This window comes from Mustela erminea, chromosome 21, assembly GCF_009829155.1.
Source record: "Mustela erminea isolate mMusErm1 chromosome 21, mMusErm1.Pri, whole genome shotgun sequence".
In the NCBI taxonomy this organism is placed as follows: Eukaryota; Metazoa; Chordata; class Mammalia; order Carnivora; family Mustelidae; genus Mustela; species Mustela erminea.
The window spans coordinates 37,348,129-37,372,121 of NC_045634.1; the positions used below are offsets into that span (position 1 = coordinate 37,348,129).

At 44.0% G+C, this 23,993-nt stretch overlaps 1 protein-coding gene across 2 annotated transcripts in view; it reads left to right on the forward strand.

The window, feature by feature from the left end:
* Window positions 1-23,993, forward strand: part of CSMD1 (CUB and Sushi multiple domains 1) — a 1,941,062-nt gene that overhangs the window by 1,571,616 nt on the left and 345,453 nt on the right. For both annotated transcript variants that reach the window (XM_032328946.1, XM_032328947.1), the window contains 4 exons: window positions 4,897-5,085; window positions 16,189-16,305; window positions 18,167-18,382; window positions 20,956-21,144. In XM_032328946.1, coding sequence (XP_032184837.1) covers window positions 4,897-5,085; window positions 16,189-16,305; window positions 18,167-18,382; window positions 20,956-21,144 — 711 coding nt within the window. The remainder of the gene's footprint in view (window positions 1-4,896; window positions 5,086-16,188; window positions 16,306-18,166; window positions 18,383-20,955; window positions 21,145-23,993) is intronic.

A 23,993-nucleotide genomic window follows, 5' to 3' on the forward strand; every position in this document is an offset into this window, starting at 1 on the left:
TCACTTTTTCTTATTAATAAGAGAGCATCTTGTGGGTTTTTACTTTAAAACTCCAAAAAATATATGTTTATTATAAAATTAAATAATTAAATAGTGTGTTCATTCACTACAAGATCTAATGATAAACTTCTACCATGAGAAATAGAGCTCCTGGCCAGAGAGGCTACCGCTACAATTGTATCTCCTGAACAATAGCATAGGGGAATTTTTTGCTGGGAAAGTATGGTTAGGGCCAACGTGATTCTTATCTGTTGGTTTCTTCACATGAGCATGTGTCCCTGGGGAAAGGGACGTGTAATGTAGACAGCAGAGAAGTTAAAATGCAGCTGGACCTCATGAAATGACATGTGACTATTGCTTTGAAAAGCAGAAGAGGAGAGAGCAGAGGGAGAAGCAGACAGATGGGAAGAGAACATAAAAAAGATGCGCATTGCCAACCCCGTTAAAATGTTGACCATTTCTAGTATTCCTTGACTAAATCTGTTCAGAAGCCAATAGATTGGAAATACTAGAAAACAAATGTGATTTCTCATCGAACACATTAAAAGAAAAAGATTGTCCATGATGCAAATGATTTATATCACATTCTTTATGCCATTTGAAAATAATAATATAGCTTGTCCCCTTTTCATACTTTGTCCTAAATGTTGGGCACTGTACACCTTCCTTGCTTTAATAAAAAATTATTAACAGTACTACTCCATGCCCACATGGGCACATGAAAATCTACTTTACACACATTACCTATTGCAGAAGTAGCCACAGTCCTTCAAGATCGAGTTCTTTCTGCGGCGGTGGCATAAGGTGACCGGAGCTACTGTGCGCAGTGCTACTTTCCGTTCCCCTTAAATTGTAAAGCAGACGGCCGAAGTCATTTTTTCAATGTTTTCCTTAGAGCCTGCCTGGAATTGTAGCTCTGTTCTGTGGGCTGAGTCTTATGAATCCTTGATCTTATAAATACAGGGTCTAATTACAGCCTGTCCTTTGATTACTTTACTTTTCATAAGGGATATGATACTTTTCATAAGGAATATGATTACTTTACTTTTCATAAGGAATACTATTACATAAAGGAACTTTACTTTTCATAAGGAATATGCTACAGTTCCTTGATGTAATAGTCATTGTATTATCCCCCAGAATAATCATGTGCTCGCTCTGTGTGTTTGTAGAGCCTTGAAACGGATGTCTCAAGTATATGGATGTTTTCCACTTATTTTAGAGCATTTTTTGGGAAATGCTTTCAAAGGTATCTTTTAAAAACATTTCAAGAGAGAGGCAGGAGTCACCACATGTAATTGTTTATATCCTGCTGTGCAATTCATGCACAGTGTAATTTTTAAAACTTGGAGTGACACAGAAGTGTGTTTTCTGGAGTGTAGGTGTGGAGTGTGTGTGTACACAATGCAGATTCGTTTCTGAGATTTAATGATATTTCTTGAGATCAAAAGGAAAGCTAATTGGGATGTAGTGGGTATGGGTGCCATGCCGTTGGGAAATCAGCCGTGCTGTGGGCACGGGCACGCACGCCCACGTGAGCGAGGGAGAGAGCCGGCTGGGACTGAGTTGTGAGTCCCAGGGAACGATTGAACATGACCGATTCACTTAAGTTCTTGGCTTGTTTCCTGCTCTGTAAAATGGGATTTTAACCGCTAGTGCAGATCCTGCAAAGGCTGTGCAAAGTGACCACCATGGGGAGATGAAAGATACTCAGACTGTCCATCCCCTTCCTGGGATGAGAGCTCGCATTAAAACAGGTAGTTAATCAGAACTTTGCTTATATCAAATGTACATTAATATAACCTGTGCCTGGAAGGCTTCGAAGTCACCAGCTTCTCTTACTCAACGGAGAGCAAGTTTATTCAGTCACGTCTTTGGGGCCAAAGGACAGGAGTGGATTTACATAGCCAGTGTCAAAAAATGCATCGTCCTATTAAGTTCCAAGGACAGAATAGCCGGGAGGAATCCTCCTGGATCCAAAGCTTCAGCCAAATGCCCGGATGCTAGCTCCTCTTTCTGTCACCGGTGCTGGACAGGAGGAGGGGGATTGCTGGAAGCAATGCCTTGGGGCACGCTTGCTTCAAAGTACTTTGCACTTTTCCTTCAACGTAAATTGGCAGCTGTCCTTACAGACTGGTCTTAGTTCATTTTGAAGGTCTGGTCCTAGCGAGCCGTGTCACCCTTTTGGCCCTGCAGTCTCCCTGCTGCCGTCTTGTTTTGAAATCCCTGCATATGGTGCGTTTCCAGAGAAATAGACATCAGGTCTTTCACAGTTGTCCCACTCAACTGCTCTCCTCACGTGTACCCTCCGTTCTAATACATTTTAATGCAAAGGAATATGGTAACTGTACATTCCACAACCTAATATTTCTGTCCATTGTTTTGTAAAAATGAGTGAGCGAATGATGGATTAATGTTTTCACTTCAACATGGTATTTATTTCTTAGTTCCGCTTTATGTGTCCAGAACTCCGTGTTTCTATTTGTATGCTCTGGTTTCCTCAGATGCTTTTTTCTCTTTTTTTCCCCTACACATGTGTGTGGGGAAAAGTGTGCGTACAGTTTATGAGTATCATTGGGAATACTGTTCACTAATATGTCATCCTCTCGTCACGTGAAGTGTCGCTGCTGTGAGCGTGTTGTTGTTTCGTGGTCACTGGGAACCACTGGACAAAGTGGAATGATGTTGTGAAGGGTCTGTCAGGGATGTGGGGACCACTGCATCTCTTAGACAAAGCTTCTTCTGAGGGAATTCTTTTGTTAATCCATCTTCGTTTGCTAATTCTTATGTACCCATTGTAAACGGCATATATCCAGTATAACTGCCGACGTGTGATGGAAGAGCTCATAATCATTACCGTAGAATATGAACGTGTGTGTGGTGGGAGAGCAAGAGAGGGGACGGTCCGGGGACAGATGACGCCCACCTTGTTTTTGGCAGAACTGTATCTGATGCAGGAAAGGAAAGCCCGCATGCCTTTGCCGCCATGCTTTGCAAGAAGTCACAGCCATTACATCCTGCTGTTTAGGCAGCAAGCACATGTTATCTCTTAGGGAATTAGAGTATTTAAGAAAAAGTTCTTGAGAAAGTAGTGCTACATACGTATATTTTTTTCACTTTGCTTTTTCTCGTCATTGTTTTATTTTTTCCTTTGGAAATCTTCACTGCCACGGTCTTCCATTTTTTTACCCATTGTAACTAGACTCTGGGGTTAAGCACACAGATTTGCAAAGGGTAAAATCTGCTTATTTTGCTAATTCCAAAACCGACTGCAAGTTCAGGGTGTTGCCCAAAGACCCTTCAGTTCTGATAGTTAGATAAAAGGACTCCGCCCTTACTAAAAGCTGTTACACTCACAGTCACATTCATTATGGAAAAGGATCCAAGTTAGACCAGGCAAAGGAAAGACACATAGGATGGAATCTGGAAAGGAGTTCCGACCCGCAGCTTCCGCTTGTCTTCTCCCCCTGCAGTCATGAATGATGTCCTCCTAGCCACAACGTGTGACAGTGTGAAGTCCTGCCAATCTGGGAAACTCACTGAAGTGTCCATGTCCAAAGATTTTGTCCATGTTTCATTACAGAAGCATCGTTGATTGAATCACAGGCTGCATAGTTGAACTCTGTCTCCAGCTGCCCCTCAGTGTAGGGTAGCCTGAAGTCCTAATGACCCCAGACATGCTGTGAACAATAAGGACACTCCCAGCGCTTGAGAAATTCCAGGGTTGATAGGTGACCTCTGAGGGGCTAGACATCTCATGGAAGGCACATTCCTTACTGCCCATTTTTCAGCAGGGTCTCAACTGTCCTCCTTGGGATCAGGTGCCTATGGAATCCATTTTGCTGTACTAATGAAGAAATATTATCACTTATTGTTTATTTTAAAAAGTCACCTGTAGTTTTATATCATGTATTTGACTTAATGAGAGAGGGATTAAGATAAGGTACATAACTCCAACTTCGGTAAAATTATGCAATGATTAGAAGTGTTATTCCAAAGATCATGAGGGGGACAGCTAGGCAGTTTTCATATTGGTAATGATTTCAGATTTTTGACCCATAGCCCAGGTCATAATTGTTATGTTCTGAGCCTTGTTGAGAGAGTTGTGTATAGCTCTAGCAAAGTCATTGTTATTTCTTTGAATACGTAACCATCGCAATGACATCTTCTTTCCCGTTCCCATTTTCCTTATCTGTTCAAGTATATATTCTAAAAATAAAGACAAATCTCAGAGACAAAGAAAAGAAACTCTTATAATGACATAATCATAATCACTTGACTTTTTATAGCACTTTACTTTTTAGCATCTTTTAGCATAGGCTAATTGTAGCCATCTCAAAAGTGGCTGACTTAAGTGCAAATTTGAAAAATGCATGGTTGTATGGAATGCAATTTTAGAAAATCAGATCCAGTGCAGTTTTAATTTGCATTATGTGTGTGTAGGCTTGGGTGCCTGTGTGCATATCTATGAAAGTTGAAGTGTGATGACTGCCAAAATCGAACTGGAACATAAAATACAACAGGAAGGGGGGAGGGCTAGGGATAGAACACAGGACAATACCGGCTTCATGTAGTACAGTTCCCTGGTTTTCAAATGAAGAGAAGTAACATTCAGACATAGGGGTTATTCTGTGTTGTACTACTTACATGTCATCTGGTAAACAGTTAACAATGTATCTCTCTACACAGGAAAACAGGGTCAAATATAAGAAAATGTATCATTATTATTATTATTATTATTATTTTACATTTAGGGATTATTGGATTTACCTGAATAATTTTCCAGGTCTGATAATGTCTCAGAATATTTTATATGTGTATGGAACAAGGTTTTTTTTTTTTTTTCCTAGAAACTTGCAAATTTCCGTATGTAATACATTTTTTCTGTGCGTGCAGGTGTGACCCTGGAGTCGGACTCCTGTCTCGACCCCGGGATCCCCGTGAATGGGCATCGGCATGGCAGTAATTTTGCCATCAGATCCACGGTGACATTCAGCTGCGATCCAGGATACACGCTCAGTGATGACGAGCCCCTGATCTGTGAGCGGAACCACCAGTGGAACCACGCCTTGCCCAGCTGTGATGGTAGGTGTGGTAGGTGGAGATCGACAAAGCAGGACATCAGAATGGAATGCAGAGACGTGGAAATGTTGAAATCGTTCGGGTGGTATCTGGTTTTTAAAGGGCAGTGTGATATGAAAGTTGTACACCTTAAAAATATTTCCGTGTAATGCTTAAAGTTTACCTAGCTCGTGTTTTCCTGGAGGCAGAGCATCTGTTTAGAACAGAGCATTAACAGGTATGGGGCAGCCTTCAGCCATGTGCCCAAACACCAAAACGTAGGGAGCTTTGCGCTGCACGTATGCTCCACGTGGCAATTGTTGAAAATAGCATGTTAACCAGGGGAGTGAGTATGTGTGTTGTACATCCTCCGACGTGGCTTTCCTCGGGACCAGGTGCAAGCATCCAGCAGCCATCTGCCGTTTCCCTCTGAGCTCCCACCTCTGGGGGACCGCTCTCCCCGGGGGGACTGGGAAGCGTCTTCTCAGAAGATCCCCAGGTGGTGTCTTGGCCATACCGGCCACTCCCCGCCCTGGACAGATCTGCTCTTGGAAGTCTCAAGACAAGTAGCAATCTTTATGATCCCACTGAATTGCTCAACTTGGTGCTAGGCTGTGTGCGGTTACACTGACCAGATACACAAGGATGTTGCTTGTGTTCATCTGCAAACAAAATAAGGGATTTGCCCTTTGGCCATAACTATAACCACATTATAACATTGTTTCCATAAAAAAATTATATTTCACCATAACATTTTTTCAACAATTTTGTAATGTAGTTGTAGGTGTGGCTTACAGAGAATAAGTGAATTATCTATAGAAAGCATCACACTTCATAGCAAAGTATTAGAAAAAGTCCCATGAAATCAAGAACAGAGCAACTTTCTCACTATCAGAAATGTTACTTATGTTATCCAGAAGATATTAACTCATACAATAAGTAAAAATGGTATAAATTGTAAATATTAGAAAGAGAAGTTGGTCATGTTTGGCAAATCCACAAAGGATACGACATATTAGAAGTGTAATAGCAACACACCCTAAAACTCTCAGGAGTATATCTAACAGGACATATGAAGGATTTTTCCCCGAAGACTCATCTTAAAGAGATTTAGATGTTCACAGTGGGATGCAAAAGAGTACTCTAATAAGTGGGAACACTTAGTACGTTTTTAAGTGGTAGGGATGAAACTTAGATATACAAGTTTTCTAGAAATAGAGGGTTTTTTGGGGGGGAATTTATTTTTTCTTTTATTCCCCAAATTTTATTGAGATATAATTAACATACAATACATATAAGTTTAGGCTGTCCAGCATCATAATTTAACTTACATATATTGTGAAATGATCACCACTATAAGTGCAGCTTATATAGATACAAAAAAAATAAAAGAAAAAACAGAATTCTTCTTGTACCGGGAACTCTTAGGATCTACTCTATTACCGCTATTTCTGTGTATCATACAACAGTAGTAGCTCTAGCCATCCTATGGCACAGGACATCATGAACACGTATTTATCTTGTAACTGTAAGTTTGTGGCTTTTGGTCACTTTCATCAAATTCCCTCTCCTCCTCCACTCACTTCTGGTAACCACAAGTTACCATCTCTTTTCCTATGGGTTTGATTTTTTTTAAGTTTTTTATTAGCATACAATGTACTATTTGCTTCAGGGTACAGGTCTGTGAATCATCAGGCTTACACACGTCACAGCACTCACCATAGCACGTACCCTCCCCATGTCCATCACCCGGCCACCCTCTCCCTGACCCCTCCCCTCCAGCAACCCTCAGTTTGTTTCCTGAGATTAAGAGTCTCTTATGGTTTGTCTCCCTCTCTGGTTTCATCTTGTTTCATTTTTCCCTCCCTTCGCCTGTGATCCTCTGTCTTGTTTCTCAAATTCCTCATACCAGTGAGGTCATATGAGAACCAATCAATCTACAAATAGAGTTTTAATTGCAATAAAGTCTAAAAATAACTGGTATTCTTAATAGAAATTAATAAACGTGTTAGAAGTTGTTCTGGGAGAGTAGAACCTCCAAATAGAAACATATATTTTTAAGAATGATAAGAAAGGGCTCTCTCTGGGACCAAATCATCTCCAAAATCACCTTTAATTAATATGAAGTCCGTGCAAAAATATTCAGATAGATGAGTGATAAGGTGTAGGCATTCTAATACCTGATCTATGCCTGTATAGGAACTTAATTGGTTGAAATTATTCCAAGTCCATGAGGAAGGATGACTTGTTTCATAAATGATGTTGATCAACTTGGATGTTTAGGCACAATTATTGGAAAACATTGACAGATTTCACTATATACAAATTAAAAGTTCTATTTTAAAGAAAGAGATAAAGCAAAAGGATCAGACTACAGAAAATAATTGCTCTGTCCATACATGATTCTACGTCATGTTATCATACAGATGGGTGGAGGGGAATCAGCGACACACGTAAGACATGAGACCTGTAGGGGAAGAACGCACAGGCTGCTCACACAAGGAGACCACAGACCCCACAGGCTGCTCACACAAGGAGACCACAGACCCCACAGGCTGCTCACACAAGGAGACCACACAAGGAGACCACAGACCCCACAGGCTGCTCACACAAGGAGACCACAGACCCCAAAACGCTTTAAAATATGGGCACTCTGACGTGGGCTCAGGAAAATGCAAATAAAGCATGGTAATTTCTCCACCCTGTTGGATCTGCGGAGAAGTAGAAAGGTCAACTTCTACAGCATTGTGGGATTTCAGAGCGGCCTGTTCATTCTACCCTGTTGCTAAGAAGGTGAAATGATACAACGTTCTTGGAGGACGGAGATAGCGAGTCACAGGATAATGCCTGTTGTACATGTGAGCATATACTCGTATGTAATTATAGCACATACATAGGATATGCACAGAAAGTGATGGAAAACAGGCGTTCTCTAAAACTGTAACCCTAGTGTCCTCAGCTGGGGAGACTGGCAGGCTGTAGGGAGGGGGAAGAGAGATTTCCAACTTCTCTCTCTATGTTTATTTTTATTACCATGTTTTATTTTCGTAATTGGAACTCTAATAATGAAAAAATAGATAAAATTTATGCATGTGATTAATGAACAGTGTCAGAAGGATACTAGCTATTGGACTCATTAAAATTTTGTAAAAATCAGAGAATATCATAAATAGTTGCAAAAATATTAATTTATCGTCAATAGTTATAACAAGGACAAAAAATCTGATAAAGGCCTAACTCTTAAAGTACTTAGTTGTTATTCATGTGTAACTGAACATCCGTCAAATTGTTTATTAAAGGGGCGCCTGGGTGGCTCAGTGGGTTAAGACGTCTGCCTTTGGCTCAGGTCATGGTCCCAGGGTCCTGGGATCAGGCCCCGCATTGGGCTCTCTGCTTGGCGGGGAGCCTGTTTCCTCTTCTCTCTCTCTCTTTCTATATGCTGCTCTGCCTACTTGTGATCTCTGTCAAGTAAATAAATAAAATCTTTTAAAAAAATGTTTATTTTTAGCAACATGGATGGGACTGGAAGAGATTATGCTGAGTGAAATCAGTCAAGCAGAGAGAGTCAATTATCATATGGTTTCACTTATGTGTGGAGCATAACAAATAGCATGGAGGACATGGGGAGATGGAGAGGAGAAGGGAGTTGAGGGAAATTGGAAGGGGAGGTGAACCATGAGAGACTATGGACTCTGAAAAACAATCTGAGAGTTTTGAAGGGCCGAGGGGTGGGAGGTCGGGGTACCAGGTGGTGGGTATTATAGAGGGCATGGATTGCTGGAGCACTGGGTGTGGTGAAAAAATAATGATACTATTACACTGAAAATAAATAAATTAAAAGAAATGTTTATTAAATCATTTATCCAGAATTTGCAGCAGGTTAATCATATACATAATTGTGTTAGAGTATTTACCAGATATGCAAACCCATGACTTTATTGGGCGCCACTGTGCAAATTTTATATATATATATATTATTTTGGACGGAAGCTGAACATGGAATTTGGGAGTGGCACGCACAGAAGCTGTTCCCTTGATTACGTTCTTGTTAGGGGCGGCTCAGTGGAGCAACAGCCGAGTTTCTGAGTTGCTTCTACTGAGCGAACTGAGTCTACTGCAGACTTTTCAGGGAGATCTGGGAAGGTTGAAAAGTCGCGGAGTCTGTAAATTAAACTCTGTGATGAAAGCACCTGGTTCATCGTAGGAAAATACACAATGGTTCTCCAATTCACTTGACTCCTGATCTGGCAAAGAAAACTGATGTGTGCAGGTGAGAGAGATGTGCCCCGACCCATCTGAGATCTGTAATTTTGATTTAAATTGGATTCTTCTCAAAAGAGAACAATACTCTCCATGTATTCTTGATTTAACAGTGGTAACTTCCGTTGTTTAAATACTTAAGTGTCTGGCCAGGGTAGTGTTCTCCTCTGCCCTGCACACAGCGTAGGCAGACTCACCTGTTCCCCCTTGCCCTCTTCTTCCCCTGGAGCAAACCCCGTGCGTGCACTGGTTAGCCTTTTTCTGTCCCTGTGTATTGTGTTGCCCAAATGCCCCCCTCCTCCAGGACGAGGATGCACTCAGCCGTCACCAGAATTCTGGAATCATGCCAGGTCACTAGCATTATTAACTTTTCTAAGAGTCCTTTCTCCTTATATGCAGTTCAATAAAGTGGAACTTTGATTTAACTTAAACTTATAACCCCACATAACCATAGTCCTCCTGCTTTAACCCGTGCCAGCTGCTATAACCAAAGACCTTAGAGTAGGTAGCTAATAAGCAACAGAAATTTATTGCTTACAGTTCCGGATGGCGGGAGTCGACGTCGGAGGGACAGCGTGATGAAGGAGTTGTGACCTCATGTTGGAGGTTGCAGAGGGCCCTGCCATCTCATGGTGCAAGGGCAAGGGGCCTCTGTGCGGCCTCTTGTAGAAAAGTAAGACTCAGCCCTCATGACCTGCTCACATCTCAAACACCCGCCTCCTAAAACCATCACTTTAGAGATCCAACATGAGTTTTGGGGGAATGCAGACGTTCAGACCGTGGCATAAATATCCACATACACTTAACCATTCAGTACAGTCTCCTCTATAGAGGAGGTATCTAGGCAGGGGACAGGGATACCGTCTCCTGGACCAGATAGACATGGTGACACATTCTGCCAATTCTCAGAGGTTTGGTGAGGTAGAGTGAATGGAAAATGAACAAAATGTTCCGTAGGAAATTATCTAGGAGACATGACATGAGGACAGACAGAGAAGGGCTCCTAGTGCTTGCAGGGAACTGACATGCTGTAGAAATGACAGTCTACGTTTGACATTTTCCATAGAAAATAAAGCACATGAGATTTATGCATTTATCTCTTCTATTTTCTCCCTACTCGAGTGCATGTAAATTTGAAATTTAACCCTTCTAGAGGAATTTGTAACATAAGCTATCTGCTTTGTTTTGGCTTCACTGAAAACTATTTCAGATGATAATAAATTTATGATCAAAGGCTATTAATAGAGATGCAAACACTGTGAGATTTTAGAGTTGATGTAAGAGTTTAGTCAGTCATGCTTGATTGTTTTCATTTAACAAGAAGAATTGTTCTTGTTGTATTTCCAAATCTTAAGCAATCTCTGAACCCCCTGGGTCTTTATTGTGACAAATGACCCATCAATAGGATATTTAAACCTTTAAAAATTCATAACTTTGGGAATGGAAGAAGAAATAAGAATCAGCTATAATATCTTATATTGCCATGAAAAAAGAGAATCTCTGTCAGTCTTTCTCCCATTTCCGTAGCATGGCTTCATTTTTACCAGTTATGCCTTAGCATACTCAAGTTCCAAAGAAGCAATACGGGCGGTTGAGTACGTTTTCTCCCTCTTCTTTGGTGAAAGACAAGTGCAAGAAAAATTCTGGAAAGATTTGTTCATTCAGTAAATATTTCTGTAAACAGCTGATCCTTTCACAAACATACTTCGGAGAACTACCGTCTTTGCAGCCGCACACTTGAGAAGTTTCTCATCTATCAGCATAGAGAAGAGAAAGATTTATTTTTTAAAGAACGATGACGTAACTGTTTTATCAGGAAAATTGGGACCAAAGAGATGGACGAGATCATAGCTACAATTTGGAGTCGTTACAGTCCTGGGAGGCAGGTGTCCTGATGCATCCTTAGGAACAAGGTTGAGAGGAAGGATCGGAATTGAGGGAGTAGTGGGGTCCAGGCATGGGTGTGTGACGGGGCTGGAGGATTTGGGGGATAGGGAGTCATTTGCTGTGGACGATCAAAGAGCTACGGTTGTTAGACACCTTCCAGCCAGAGCTGTGAGCCTGGACCTGATTGCGTTGGCGAGATTCAAACCCAGAGGACGCCGTGATCCCGTGGTGGGGCTCGAGCTCTCTGTGCGGAAAAGCTGAGGATGACGGCAGGGCTTGGAAAGCACAGCCTCTGCTGTAATGCCGCAGCCCTAAATTGTTCCCACTTCTCTTGGTAGGGTCTCCTTGCAGAATGTCTTTTGGGAAAAAACTACAGTTTAAATGGATGACTGAAGGAATGAAGGCATAGAATCAGTACCTCCTTAAAGCATGGAGAGTTCGTGGATAGTTGGGAATGGAATGCCATCCCGTTAGGATTCTGATTTAAATAGAATTTTGTGAGCTCTTGAAACAAAGAAGGAAAGCGGAGGAAAACAAAAGACAAACGAATCAGGCGAGATACTGGGGGCTCCCACTGTTCATCTCTTTATGGAGAGGATGGAGCACAGGAGGTGCGGCGTAAAGCAGACAGGCGAGACCTGGAACACACTAGTTTCAGGAAGTATGAGTGAGAAACATGGGGGCCGTTATGAAGACGGGGCTGTTGCAAGATGGCTAAGTTCTGAGAGCCTTAGCAAGCCGTGGGAAATTCAGCCGAGCTTTGAGAAGGAGCCCGTGATTCACATGTGGATTTGAGATCTAGCCTGTCTGTCATTAGAGCTGGTGGAAACAAAGAGATCTCCCCAGGAGAGAGGAGAACCTGCCCGCTCTGGTATCTCCAGCTCTGTCACCTCCCGAGTGCAAAACGCCTGACGCCTAGGATGTCTACATGTCTTACTCTTGCCTGCCTCTCGTTCCAACAGAGCAGACATGTGGAAATGAACATGAAAGCCAGGGCTGGGCTCTGAGACACAGCTGTCGGCACACGGCAGTGGGTTACCGTGGTCTGCAGGGGAGGGCGAGAATCAGGTGACAGGAAGCGAGCCCCTCCACAGTCCGTGGGCGCTCTGTGGGCTTTGCCTAGGACACCAGGAGCCCCCAGCCCAAGAGCCTGCGGTGCACAGGCCACCGGCAGCCCATCGCAGAGCGGTCTGTGAACACGGGGTCGACTCAGACAGTCTGCACTCCTCCATCCTTCTGTTGCCTACGCAGCAGTCTGCATCCTGGGAGCGGACCGCTGCACGGACAGACACGCAGCCATCGCTGGCCAGCCCCACCAGCCCACTCTACTCTGGTTACCTAGACTGCCTTTGAGCTCTGAGAACTGGCGAAGATTCTTGTTCTTAGAATAAGTCATGCTCGGTTACTCTCTAAATTATTTGCCTTGTCCACTTGGATTTTGGAAGAAGAGGGACTTGTCTGTATTACTTACTGTTATGTGCCCAAGGGCCAAAAGGAGGGCTTAGAGAATAGTAGTAACTTCTTTGGGAAATCATTTTGGATGAAGGTTTGGATGGATGAATGGGTCGAAGCAGCCAAAGGTAGAACTCGACCCCTTTTGGAGGTTCCTCAGCTCCTCTGGGCAAGACTGCGGTCGATGTTCACCTCTCTTGTCTGTTCTAGTCCCTGCACACCTTCGTTCTCTGCCCACGGGAGCTCCAGGATAATGCCTCTGGGTCAGTAATGGTGGGCGTGGAATATAAATAGAAAAGTAGAATTCAAGAAATTATAGCCCTAAGGATAGCAAAAGTGAAAGCTTACTGTGTTTTGTACAGTTACAACAATCGTCATTCAGACCATCTGCGGCAGTGTCTGTGGCTCTGCTGGGGAGACCCAGAGGTGTCTGTGGGTGCATCTGGTCAGACAAAAAAAAAAAAAAAAACAGAGTCGGGTCTCTTATTTGACTGTCTCTTCTCTTCAATATCAGGTCAGAATACTCGTGCAATTTGTCATATATCAAATCTCTTTTCACTGAGAAAAGACAAGAAAAAAGTGTGCTTTGTGGATGAAAAGACTTTCATTGAAAAATCTTCATAATGGATGAATTAGACTATGTTGTATTTGCACAGATGACTCAACATGAGCAGTGGATTTGCTTTATCTAAAGTAACTTCCTTACTTTGTTCCGAAATGGCAGTTTGATGGTATTAGTCCGTGATACCCTCGGTCGTGTGTGCGCTGAATGAAAACATCAGTAGTCCGATGTATTTCCACCGAACTTCTCCCCCGTGTATAATCATCCATTTTATTTTGATGGCGTGAGGCCAGAGGATGAAGCAGAGATTGATAAATTCTATAGTTTTTAAATGTAGCTGGATAGAAATTCATTTTTACGTTTTCCATAGCACGTGCAGATTTTAAGGTAAAGATTACCACAAATAACTGTATATATGATATCTCAAGTTTACATCAAAGGGTGTCACTCATTATGGTTAAATCCTTGATAAATATTTGGGAAGCTAATGCCCTGATTTACAAAGATCCAGTCACAGCAGATGAAAGGTTACGGACGTGCAGCTTCTGCACTCTGGGCTGCGCCCTCTCCTGGTTCTGGCCCCACTCCGTGGACACTCCTTTCCTCTTTTTTGTTGAAGCTCCTCACCTCCCTGAGCTGCTCGCCAGTGGAACAGCCTGGGCTTTCACTCCCCTATCCACACCCAGAAGCCCCCCATCGATGGTGTCCTGTGCGCGTGCTCTTGTTTCTGGCCCTCGGCCAAACTTGTGCACCCACTCGCCGTGGACGTGTAGGAAGCATCCAGCTTGATACATCTGAAACTGAACTGGTTTATACTCAAAGCCTACTTCCCCCAAAGTCTCCTCCATGCTCGGTTCCTTCACACTCAGCCTTAAACCCCCACAGTCATTGGTCATGGTGCCCACGTCCCATTCATGGAAACACGCCCGTGGCTGTGCCTTCAAACCGTGGTGAGAGCCTGCCCACTTCCACCAGCTCTGCTGCCGCATCCCAGCGAGGGTCCTACCCGCCCTCTGCTACCCTCCTCTCATTCTCACACAGCGCCAGTGACCAGGCAGAAGCCCCTGTGATCCCCTGTCCTGCCCACACAGGAGTCTCCAGAGCCCGTACCTTTCACTCACTCATGTGACTGTCTGGAAGCTGTTCAACCTCACTGCTCATGCTCCCTCCCGTCCCCTCTGTCCTGCAGACTGTCCTGTGCACAGGCCCACTCGGGCCTCTGTCCTTGGTTGTTTCTCTCCGTGAAGTTCTTTCCAGATACCCAGTGGCTCCCTCATTTGTTCAAGGCCACATCCCAAGTACACTTCCCCGACCCCCTGCTCGAGATAGCTGCCAACCCACACAACTCGGGGAATGTGCTATTCTTTTTCCTTCTCCCTTTGTTTCCTTGGTGCTTATCGTCTTCCAACATCATGTACAGTCGGCTCTTCACGTTATTACGGGCACAGTCTCTTGTCTTCAGCTGGATTTTTGACTCTATGAGGGAAAACACTTTTGTCAGTTTTGTTCATCATTTCCAGTGCCAAGGGCAGTGTCTACTTGTTGAATAAATGAATTCCAAATGTTATATTAATTTTACCTCTTTTGTAATGAAATGTAGAGTCAATATAATTTTAAGATATAAAAATCTTGCATTGTCAAAATATTCTGAGACTCACTCAAAAAGTTTTTATTTTGCTGATTTTTATATAACTCTTCCCATGTGGTTTGCATATTCAATGAGGTTATCTGCTCCCTTAAAACCTATGATGAGTGACCATGATGGGATGTATCACATCTTTTGGCAAATTAACTAATTCTTCTGAAAATATTACTTATGGAACTAGTTTTGAGGAGTCACAGTTCAGGATGTTCATATTAATAAGGAAAATTATTTTAGGTATCCGCCATTTAATGATAATCTTGCCCAGTTCCAAAAAGGAAACATTAAAACATGTGTGCATAGAGAGGACACGGTAACAGAGAATCTTCCTTATTACACGGATTCTCTAAATGTCTCTACTTCCCCATCCAATGGTTATATATAGCTTTTTTCTTCCTTCAAAAATGGATCTCCAAGACATATTGAACAGGCCAGATTTTGTTGATGAGGATTGAAATCAACTGAAGAGCTGCTAAGACCAGCAGCTCTAAAAAAGGCAAACCTGCACCATTTCTGAATCTCAGAGTATATACGTCAGTGTCGTCTAGAGAAACGGAACCAGTGGGGTGTGTGTGTGTGTGTGTGTGTGTGTGTGTGTGTGTGTGTGTAGAGGGAGGGAGGGAATAAGGGAGAGACGGAGAAGGAGAAGGAAGGGGACGGAGGGAGGGAGACTTATCATAAGGAATGGACTCGCCTGGTTTGAGCCTGTCAAGCCCTGAGATCCACAGTGGACAGGCTGGAAACACAGGGAAGCCGACGGTGTAAATTCTAGTCTGAAGGCTGGCAGGCTCCCGACTCAGAAAGAGTCAGTACTTCAGCTTACGCCCAAAAGGAGGAACAAAACTGATGTCCTAGTTCCAATCATTCCGGCAGGGGGAGTTTTTTCTCATTAGTGGAAAGTTCAGCCTTTTTGTCCAATTCAGTCCTTCAACTGATTGCGCAAGGCCCACCCACATTAGGGAGGGCAGTCTGCTTTGCTCTGGCCGTCCATGCACATGTTAATCTCATCCAGACACGTCCTCTGAGAAATGGCTGGGAATCCCAGGGCCCAGTCAAGTTGCCACACAAAATTCCACTCCCACTTACTTTGTGTTATTTCCTTACTCTCTTCTGTCTCTAGGTTATGTACTATTTAGGACACCCTTCTATGGCGTATTCCAGTTTTGAGTAAAAGGAAGATTTCATTTTGTTTTATTTTTCATAGAGGTGACATTTGATACTCCTTTAGTCCTTGTGCAAAGTAAATGTTGCTTTAAAAGTAGTGTATTCGGGCAATCCTTGTGAAACTTTAAAACTACAATAGTCATTTTCCTTATCTTTTCAGCCCTCTGTGGAGGTTACATCCATGGAAAGAGTGGGACAGTCCTTTCTCCTGGGTTTCCAGATTTTTACCCAAACTCCCTAAACTGCACATGGACCATTGAAGTGTCTCACGGAAAGGGTAAGGATGTTGCAGACTTTATATGTACAGAATAACAAACAAGGGACAGACATGAGGGCAGAGAAAAAAGTATGCATGCGTCAACAAGTAAGTTAACTCATTTCTTCACATGTATTTTAACTTTTTATTTGGATGTTTTATATCATCTTAGAAGAAAAATCGTCTAAAATGATTGATGTTACCAGAAAAGTAGATTCCTTGTTTTACATTCAATTAGGTAACTTGGATTTATGCAAGTAGGCATGCTTGAATATATCCTTGAAAATTAGGTATGATGCTTGAAAAGTAGGTATGATGGTAAGGAAAGAGATAAAACACAAATACCAATTAAATCAAGGGAAATAAGAAATTATCTCAAGTTCTCATTTCCATGGTGATAAATCTAGGATAGCTTTTTAAAAAAATATTTTATTTATTTATTTGAACAATGGCAGGGGGAGGGGCAGAAGAAGAGATAATCCCAGGCAGACTCCGCACTGAACAGGGAACCTGAAATGGGGCTTGATCTCAGGACCCCAAGATCATGACCTGAGCCAAAAGCAGGCACCCAACTGACTGAGCCACCCAGGTGCCCCTGGGATAACATTTTATACTTGCAGTGGTTCCAAGTTTACTCAGTACTATTACACATAACAGATCATTTATCTGCGTCATCCAGTGATGATTTACGGAGCAGATTTTATTATCTTCATTTTATAGGGAACTATAGTGAAGGCCAGAAAGTTGGTAATTTGTGGAAGAAATGTAGATCATAAATACATTGTACATATAGCATTGTACCCTGGGCCTTTTCTGTAGGATCAAATCTGTCATTCCACTGAATGAAACTCTGATCACATAAATATCATGGACACACTGGCTTCCCACTTAGCTTGGAACTCAACTTGATTTTAAATGGACATATTAGATTATATACCCTGTATTACACTTTGCTAGCATGTATTATGAATGCATGTTAAGAATTTCCTTGGGGTGTCTGGGTGGCTCAGTCAGTTAAGCATCCCATTCTTGATCCTGGCACAGGTCGTGATCTCAGGGTCGTGAGATCGAGCCCCACATCAGGCTCAAGGCTCGTCTTAAGATTCTCTCTCACCCCTTGCCTCTGCCCTTCCCCACCGCTCCTGCTTGTCTGCTCTCCTTCTCTTAAAAATGAAAATAGAAAAAGTTCCTTGAAGGAAATTTAGAATAAAAAAGAAATAAATTGTGAGTGACCAAGAATTTTCATAAAAATGAGTATTTTTATTTAAAAGGAGCTATTTGTAGTTAATTTTATTATTAGTAGTGTAGGAATCCACAATACTTTGTTGGTGTGGCTAATATGAGCACATGTGTGTAAGAGGAACATAAAACTGTGATCTCAAAGAATTCTTCCTCTATTTGTAGAAGTTTATAGGCTAGACATCCAACCTAAGATTTCATAAAGGATACTTGTTAAATATAAATGGCAAAATTATCTGGTCCTTTATTCCTCTAGGATAAATGCTTTCCTGGTGACCTGTCCCCCATGCGTTGCAGCGTAAACGCCCCAGCGTGCTGTACTTGGGCGTCTGTGTCGGACTCAGGATCTGTGTCCTTCTCTGTTCCTACAGTCCTACTGTCGGATCTATAACTGTACCCGTACTTACATATACTTATTCGGTATTGTGGCTACTTATCCCCTTCTTGCATTTCTAAATACATTCTATCCATTTCCTGCATTTTCCTTTGAGTTTGCATATTAAGATGGTACTTTGATTCAAGAGTCTGGTGTCTCTAAGCCCAGAATAAAGTATTTTCCCTCAACTGTATACTGTCTGTCTCCCTCCCGCCCCCCCCACCCCCCCGGCTCTCTCTTGCCCTCTCCCCCGCCCGCGCTACTCAGGTGTTCAGATGATGTTTCACACCTTCCACCTCGAGAGCTCGCACGACTACTTACTGATCACGGAGGACGGGAGTTTCTCCGAGCCCGTGGCCCGACTCACGGGCTCCGTCCTGCCGCACACTATTAAGGCAGGTTTGTTTGGAAACTTCACTGCCCAGCTTCGGTTCATATCAGACTTTTCCATTTCCTACGAGGGCTTCAACATCACATTTTCAGGTACGTTGTTCTTGTCGGTGGTGTCTCTTCTCAGGCGAGGAGGGAACCTTTCGTGGGAGCGTGTGTGTGCGCGTCCATGCGTGTGCTGTGTCTGAGCAGTGGTAAGCCTTAGCTGGTGGCAGAGGAGGCTGAACCTCCTGGAAGAAGTATGGGAGGTCACCTACCCAGAGGCCACGAAATGACACTCCGCAAATTCTCATGCCTGCAAAACTGTCAACATCACTAAGTTCTCCTTAAAAACCCTCCTCAGCCAAGACTCCTCATCAATTCTATCAAAATCTCTGAGCAAACTGTCCTCACTGGGAGAGTCTGAGGGGGAGCTGGCACCTGATGATGTTGGCTCCTGCCCTCCAGTGGCTGCCAGTGCTTGTCTGGAGAACCACCTCGAGAGTGAAAAAAGCAAAAGAAGGGTGTGCACACACCGCTGAGAACGAGCTTTTCCTTCGCTGTGTGCAGTCGTGCACACAGACAGCCGTCTTCCAAAACGATGTACCATGTTTAACTGTGATACTTCATCATGTCTGTGCAGGGTTTCTGTTGTCTCAAACACTCTGCCCAGTCCACATCGCTCACCATGAATGGTGCCGTGAGTGGCATCACTGTGTTTTTATGGACAAGGAGAAAGGACGCACACTTAAAAAACGGTCAGCCATGAATGAGATGCACTTAATCACATGAGCCGTGTTCAGTGACCGGACGGTGGTCAGGGCCCTGCAAAAACAGATAGAGCCCTCACCGTCACAAAGGGGGCTCCTGTTCGAGGATTCTGACGGCCGTAAGCCGTGACCTAAATTTGCATTTCTGCGTATGATGCTTTGAAAAGGAGAGCGTTTTTTCAGCTTCACTCCTCACAGCCCGGAGCTGATGCTGTTTTTGTAAGGTAGTACCTGAGTCCCATAATCACCGGTGATTTCTTCTACTTTGAAGGTCCCATCAATTCCTTAATGACCTCTGAAGCCACTTACGAGATGCTTTGTCCCAATGGAGAGTTTTTATCTGCTCTCCTGTTGTAACGCTGAAATGCTTCAGCAAAGACTTTCTGTGCTTTCCACCTTTCCACCAGCAGCAGGTGTATTTCCTGTGACGTACACACAGTAGGAAGCTAATAATCACTTCTCTGTATTGCATGATCGTTAGCGACATAGACATTGAAGTGCTGTCTTAAAGAAAAAGACTTCTCAGAGATTTTAAGATGCTCTGGACTCTTCTATACTCCCTCTAATTACGACCAATTGCCATGTATCTTTATCTGACTTTGTTGATTTTTCCTGGCATTTCACTGCATTAGTGGAACTCTTGGGACGAGCTCAGATGACTTGATTTCTTGGAAATTTGCCGTAATCAAGGGTAATCATGAAATTGCCTGCTCTATGCAACAAAGACTTAAATCTTCCTAACACTAATGCCTCATGCCTCTAGATAGTCTTTCCTGGTGGATGTCGATTAGGGCCACAGTGAGAATGTCGTTGCCTGTGTTCTCACTGTCCTCAAGATCCAAACTGAAGTTACACAGAACACTTTAAAAGAAAGGAAGTGGCCTCGATGCAAGTCTGTGAATCCCTTCCCTAGATGTTTCTCAGGAGTCGGTGTTGTTCCCACCATCTGTTTCTTAAATCCATTGCTCCCAGCACAGAGCGGACAATAAGTCTTTGGATTCCTGAAGGTCAGAATTCAAGTCTAGAGCTGACTTCTTGCACAAGCTCCCTAATCAGACAAAAAACAGACAAGATAAAACACTCTTCTCTGGGTCTTCGAAGCTTTTTGAAATGGTTTTTAAATATTTTAAAACATTGGGGCACTTGGGTGGCTGAGTTCGTTAAGCACCCACCTCTCCATCTCAGCTCTGGTCTTGATCTCAGGGTCCTGAGTTCGAGGCCCATGTCGGGCTCCCTGCTGGAGATTTAAGAAAAAGATTTAAGATATATTTAAGAAAATCTGAAAAACATTTTTTTTTAAAGATAAAAAATAATGGGGTAACCGTCGGGAGCATGTGGAATGATTCATTCGCACACACCCAGTGGAAGAAGGATCTGAAAGCCTGCAGAGGGGCCCCTCCAGGCTGCGTCGCAGGCCGGCTCAGTCTGAAAAGAAGGACACACCGGGGAGGGCACAGCCAGCGCGGAGGCGAACTTGCTGTTCCGATGCGCTGAAGCGTGATTTCGTTCGCAAGGATTTGGCCTTGACACTGGCCGCCAACAATTGCCAGCGACACCAGTACAATGGAGTTTATTTCTTTAAGTGTCCAAATAAGCAGCAAGTTTATCATGCAAATGAAGAGTTTCCCCTTCTGGGGACATTTCAGATGTTTGCCTAAAATCAGTGTGGTTTTATGTCTGTTTTTCACCTGCTGGTCTGGCTTACTTCTGTCTTCTCTAGAAGGTTTTATCAGAGTGGAATATCCCTCATCATGAGATGGCTCCCAGTACGAAGAGAAACATGTATCAGTTTTGGAGGAGTTTGAAGAAATGTATTTATGTACCTATTTAATAACAGCCATTTTTTTATTCTTGCTAAATACTTTGTGAGTATTTACCCAATTTCCCACAAACGGAATCTGTCTCTTCATGTCTCAGAGTATGACTTGGAGCCTTGCGATGATCCTGGCGTCCCTGCCTTCAGCCGGAGAATCGGTTTTCACTTCGGAGTCGGGGACTCTCTGACCTTTTCCTGCTTCCCAGGGTATCGCTTAGAAGGTGCAAGCAAGCTTACGTGCCTGGGTGGGGGCCGCCGTGTGTGGAGTGCGCCTCTGCCAAGGTGTGTGGGTAGGTGGTCACACGCTTTCATTTCATTCATCCAGTGGGGGTGGCGCGAGCCGGAGTCAGGACGCAGGGCAGGGTCGGCAAGGAGGGCGGGCGGGGGCTGGCGTGCCGGACAGCGGCGGGCAGCCGGCTGCCCTGGGGACCTGAGCCCCTCTGGACTGTACTCCCCTGTAGATGCAGTCGACTCTCTAGTCTTCCGCCTCGAGAAGGGTGAGTCTAGAGCTTGTGCCAAGCATGCTTATGAAGGAGAAGTGGACATGTTGCCAAAAATAATCTGGAACAAAAGGAAAGGTAAAAGCGGGAAGCCAGGCTGCGTTCACAGAATCGTTGCAGTTCTGTCACTTAAGAGCAGTGAGTGTCTCTCGGGATGATGACGGTGACAGTTTCAAAGACTCGTTGTGTTGTTCTCACTGTTCCGTTCAGCTCTCCGGTTGGGTGACCGTGGCTTGCTGTTGCCATGTGGACATTGTAGAAGTCTCAGGGCTGAGTTGGCCTCTGCAGTGCGTTCTTGAATTCAGGAGGGTTCCAGAAACAGGCGTCTTTAGTCTGTACTTTGAAACGAGGTGCTGTGCTAACACAGTGGGTTCGGGACGTCGGCTCGTTGGGGCTCCCCTTCCTGCTAGTCTGGGAATGAGCTAGCATAAGGCACGGAGCAGAGCGGAGCTGTGCGGACAGGCCTCGCTAAACACGGGATGCTTCCTGCTCGTCTAGGGTCTGGTTATCCCCCAAGACAATGTCGACACCGGCCCCTCGGCCATGTTGCTGCTTGTGAAGGGTTGACAGTCTGTTTCTTTCAAGTTACAGAAAACAGCCTAATGCCATCTGGAGATGTCGCCGCCGTGGCCCACTTTAGCTATGAGGCTTCTGAGTCATGGGGGTCCGTGATGCATCCCCCTCTAGGGCTCCGGTTCATACAATAGATGCAGGTGGCCAAGTCATACAGACAAGATTTCATACAACTACTGGATTATAACTTAGTGAAACCCATTTTTCCCCCCATGGCAAAGAATCTCTTCAATTACCAGCATGGTTTAGGGATATTATTAATTTAACTGGTAATACCATCTTTTCGTGTTTTAATGATAGTCCCACAGTTAGGACTTCCTTTACAAAAAACTTACACAGGTGACCATGAATCAAATCATCTTCCTCTCTCACCAGGGCGCATGTCTGTCAACGTCTGTCATCTTGCTTTCTCCTAAAATAGTGGTTCTCACCTTTTTAGGGCTATGATTTTTAATTGGGATTTGGATATCATTTTTGAACAGGTTCTCAAGAAAAAGAGATACTTTGTACATGATCCTAGGAATTCCTAGAGTTGCCTAGAATCCATGTTTCCCAAAACTACAGTTATTGAACAAGACAGTTTAAGATCTGCAGGAAACTCCTGACCCAATGAAATCAAGGCTTCATTCCACACACGTAATATTCAGTAGTTTACTGATTATCATATTCTGTTCCCGGTTTCTCTGTTTTATATAGATTCATCATCTGTACACTGTCACTCTTGTTACTGGAGTTTTTACATTGTCCAAAATATAAAATAAGGATAAACAGTTGATATCCGTTGAGCCTAATTCTGGATGCCACACTGCTCTGCGCTCTTTACACATACTGACTCATTTAATTTCCTGGAACTGATGAGGTAGGCATTGTAGCTGTCCCTCCCATTGTACCGATGAGGACATGAAGAGGCAAAGGGTCTAGGACCTTTGCCACGGCAAGGAGTTCCAGTTCCGAAAGCAGGCTTTTCCCCACTGCCCTGCACAGGGACAACACACGCGGGCCTGGCTGTGCCCCTCCCATATTTAGGCTCTTGTATTTTTCCCAGTGTTTCCTGAATTTCCTTCCAGCCTATCTGGCTACAAAGTTCCTAGAAACAAACATGTTCCTCACGGCGGCAACACCGCGGCGGACCCACGAGGTAACTAGGACTGGTCCATATTTCTTCTTTCCTCTCAGTCTCCACGTGTGATTAGTTGTTGGTTTGGAGGAGTCTGTCCCACTTGGTTCTCGAGTCAGGGTTCCCTGCCTATTCTGTCTGCTCCAGCCTGGGAACATTCTGCCAAGCTCCAGGACGGAGCTCCGGAGGGTTCCATCCAAATCCAAGCCCCACCGTCTTCTCCGTAGGGAGAACCTACCAATTAGCTCCCCGTAATACTCAGAACTGGCACCGCTGCAATTCTGTGGTGGCCGCACAAGGCTCATTACTCATCACGGAGACTCCCTGGTTCCCTGCACAATCTAGTCTGGTCCTGAGGCCGGAGCATGGGAAGTCTGCCCAGGCTCATGGTCACCATAGCTCTCTGTCCCTCTGTGTCTCCGTCCGTGCGGCTCCCTCACTGCCCAGCGCACCCCGGTTTCCTGTCAGGCTGCCTCTTCCTCGCTGTTTGCACTCATCTTACATGTGCTGTGAGCTGTCTCTCCCTCGTCACCTTCTGGCTGAAGGGGGGCCTCCCTAATGACAGCAGGACTCCATTAACGTTCCTCCACGTTTCTGTCTCCCATTAGGCTGACCTTTACAGTGGGGGCTGCCTGATCCCCCAAATCCAGCTCTGTGCCTTGTTTCATGGATGCTTGTCAACGCTAAAGATTCCTTCCCTCCGAACCTTCTCTCTTGATCTCAATTTTGATTCTGTGCCTGTGTTTCTTCTTTTAAAATCACAGAAATAAGAGTGGTCGATCCATAGCCAAAAGTTACAAATCCATTCCAGAGATCACAGGTGACATGGGAAGAATGTCTGCTGAATGACGAGCATGCGATTTTGTTTTTCCCTAATAAGCATCTCCTCTGAAGTAGAATTTCTAATGAACACCTAAATTAAAAACTATTTTTCTCTTCATCAGTTCAC